This window comes from Olea europaea, unplaced genomic scaffold (assembly GCF_002742605.1).
Source record: "Olea europaea var. sylvestris unplaced genomic scaffold, O_europaea_v1 scaffold2988, whole genome shotgun sequence".
Classification (NCBI taxonomy): domain Eukaryota; kingdom Viridiplantae; phylum Streptophyta; class Magnoliopsida; order Lamiales; family Oleaceae; genus Olea; species Olea europaea.
The window spans coordinates 9,331-12,715 of NW_019248521.1; the positions used below are offsets into that span (position 1 = coordinate 9,331).

General features: G+C 35.1%; 1 protein-coding gene across 1 annotated transcript; it reads right to left on the bottom strand.

The window, feature by feature from the left end:
• Window positions 1-9: 9 nt before the first annotated feature.
• On the bottom strand, window positions 10-3,379 carry LOC111384735 (protein EXPORTIN 1A-like). The gene is made up of 8 exons (XM_023009053.1): window positions 3,291-3,379; window positions 3,072-3,170; window positions 2,862-2,942; window positions 2,654-2,743; window positions 1,888-1,973; window positions 1,717-1,797; window positions 1,465-1,647; window positions 10-987 (listed from the first exon to the last, which is right to left on the bottom strand). The coding sequence occupies exons 1-8, from the start codon at window positions 3,351-3,353 to the stop codon at window positions 768-770; spliced, it is 903 nt and encodes a 300-aa protein (XP_022864821.1). The 5' UTR covers window positions 3,354-3,379; the 3' UTR covers window positions 10-767.
• Window positions 3,380-3,385: the final 6 nt, after the last annotated feature.

Here is a 3,385-nt window from a genome sequence, read left to right on the forward strand (position 1 = left end):
AAAAAAAAAATAAATAAATAAAGAATCTGAAAAAGAAAGGATAGAAGGCAGCAGCTTAAGTCTGGGCTTCTTTTCATTTCTAAAGTTACAACCGTAAGGTAAGAAGAACTTAAGGAAATTTAAAATTTACAAAGCAGTGTGCATATGCATAGTGGGGAAGGAAAGGGGAAAAAATCAGGAAACTAGATTTAAAAATGCTGACGATGATGCCTTCCTTTTAAGTTTCCTATTTTTCTTGCTGATGTAAAACCCAAAACCAAACCGAATCCATTTACATAAAAAAGAGAATAAAGAACTGAATCGAATCCTTTCTCCAAATCCAGTGAGCATTTGCCATCTATGGGCCTCACGACGCTCTGCCCCTGCCTAACAAATTGTTTGAATGAATTAGAAATGTAATAATTTTTTTGTACAGAGCTCACTGGGGTTTGGATCAGGAGATGGAATGGAAGTAATAACTCAACTTTCAACCTTAACTAAATTAGGAAACTAGCATAGATCAAAATATTTGTGCAGCACTGCATCATATTCAGACTTTTGAATCTGATGTCACGTGATAGGATACACAAAGAAAGAAAAATATAGTACATTAACATGTATGTGTTGAATGTTTAATGAGGTTTACATTTTTATAGATGCATGTTCGGATGAGTGCGTATTCAGTTAAAAACAACTTTCGTATCTGGTGAGTAAGGGAAATAATCAATCTTTTCACAAAAAAAAACACGGATCAGCCCAAAATTGCATGTTTAACAAGGTCTACATTTTTACAGATGTATATTCAAAGAAGTGTATATTGAGGTAAAAATAACTTTCGTATCTGGTGAGTTAAGGGAAATAATCAATCTATTCCCATGACAAACACGGATCAGCACAAACACCTGCCTGGGACATAAAATGTCTAAACAATATTCACAAACCTCCAAAGTACACTGGAAAACAGCTTCAAATATGCGAGGAACATCCTCAATCATTGTCCCCTTGTATCTGGACAAGTAACAAGAGCAAAAGGAAATTAGTTGCAAAACCTGATAGCATCCTCAACAAAATTAAATGCAACAGAAAGCATCAGCACCCGACATTCTAGGCTCTTATACACTGTTCAAGTTGGAGAAGAAAGAGGAGAAATTTGATGTGGATGCATCATCTTAACTTCTTGTGTTTCATTATAATCACCTTATAATTTAGAAGTCAAACATTAATTACAATAACTACACTTATGTAACTACTCCCCAGTTATTATCCACATTTTCGTGGGATCCATTACTCCACTTCCTTATAATCTCATTATATTTTTTTCCAAACAAGCTTTATCAAAAAAATATATATATATATTTTTTCCAAACAGGCACTAATACTAGTATAACAGTTCATCCATACATTAGTTATTCTTTCGGGCCCCAGTGAAACAAAATAATAATACCACATGAAGCAAAATCTCAGGAGGAAGAATGTGTAGCATACTTGTTAATTATTGTGGCAAAAAGAGAGAGAACTTCTGACTCTCTCGCATCAGGCAAATTCCGAGCATAATCACCTAGTACAGGGTCCATCATTGGAGGAACAAACTGCTTTCCAATATGAGGTTGATCTTCTGCTTTGTCTAGAAATGTCTCAATGAGCTTTAGTGTTTCCCTCTTCACTGACCTGTTCAAAATTGACATAATTGTCAGATGACTTGTGTTGTAGGAACCAGACTAAAAAATTTACACTCACCGTAGAAGTTTCACAATCGATGTTCTTGACGCAAAGGGTCCTCCTTGTGCAATACTGGTAGATATAAGCTCACTGTACATTCTGTTGGACATACTTATAATATAAATCAAGCAAATCACTGGAAAAAACTCAATAATGCAGTGATTGTAAGGACATAATAATTAAAAATACCTGTACACGTTGAGCATGTCCAAAAAGATCAGAGAGATCTGTGGCAAGAAATAAGTTCCAAGAGAACTGGCAGCACTAGTATTTGTCTGCCAAGCAACAAGAGAATTACATAAGATAACATTCACAAGTACAATGATGGAAGGAGACTGGACAACAGGCATGATGAAGAGATAAAGACCTATGAAGATTTTGTAGAATATAATATTTAAGTGATATACATTTGGTTTTATCTAGATCAAGTGGTCCAATATGGTATCAAAGCACAAAAGGGCCTTGGGTTCAAGTCTCGCACCACTTACGGAAAATTGTGCATGTGTAAGGTTTTGATGGGAAAAAATAAATCCTGCCTACACATGAAGGAACGTGTTGAAAATAATATTTAAATGATATAGATTTGATCTTACCAAACAGTTTAAATTTTTAGATCAAATGGTTCAACAAATTGTATTTCAAACTATAATCAATTCAAATCTATTTGTACCTCATCTTCACATTCCAAGATTAACAAGACCCAAATATGAACCAGAGACGGTATGTATACGACAGAACACCCTACACAACGATACTCAAGTGGTGGCATAAACACCTTTTATATGTCCATGCACAGCAGATTATGAATCCAATAATGAGAGGGAAAAGGATTTATACATCATCAAATTATTTTCTTCTGAGAAAGAATGCTGAGAATGCCAGATTCAACATATCTGCAATATACATCTAATAATGCTGACTAAGTAAAATTTAAACCAAATCCCAGGCAATCTACCTGCAATATATTTAGAACTGCCCTAATAACTTCTTGATCTTTCAAGAAATCCACACTCTGGCGTGCCTGCCCAATAATTTCAGCCCATTTCTGCACTCAACAATATTTGTTTGTTATTTACGATGCATCATCCAAGGAAGAAGAAGGGCAGAAGTAGACATAGCTAAACAGAGACTGACAATAAACAGATGATTAGCAAGGGTCTTGCCTGATTGGGAAGAGCCATCAATCTCTGTAAATATTCATCCCTTTTATGGGGGTCAGATTCCGCTTGAATCATATGACCAACCTAAGAGGGAACGCAGCACCAATTAAGAATGCACGTGTAAAATAATTGGGTGTCTATACACTTAAATCAAGAAAGTATTAATCAAAGCTTTCCACACAATCATCTTAAAGCCAAATAAAACAGACTTACAGATTCATAAAAGGAGTGTATCTGATGCGGCTCAAGATCTGCAATAGTTGCTGGAAGAGTTGTTAAGAGTTCTGATACAAATGGTTCATTCTCCCCAACCTGAAATTAAAGATTGACACGCCCAATATGCTTATCCTTTTTATTTCAACATGCTATTTGCCTTATCAAATCATAGAATTAAAGACACCAGTCTTATCAAAAGATCAGAAGTGGCCAAACCTGTACAAGAACAAATTTACGCTTGCACTTCTGTACAATTTTTAAAAATGTATCACAGGCCATGTCCTACAAATCAGCAAATAGAAGTTCAATAT

Coding starts and splice junctions, on each gene's coding strand:
- LOC111384735 (XM_023009053.1), bottom strand. CDS start 3,353: ATGGCCTGTGATACATTTTTAAAAATTGTACAGAAGTGCAAGCGTAAA. Junction 2,943..3,071: donor TACACTCCTTTTATGAATCT/GTAAGTCTGTTT, acceptor GTTCCCTCTTAG/GTTGGTCATATGATTCAAGC. Junction 2,744..2,861: donor TGATGGCTCTTCCCAATCAG/GCAAGACCCTTG, acceptor TGTTGAGTGCAG/AAATGGGCTGAAATTATTGG.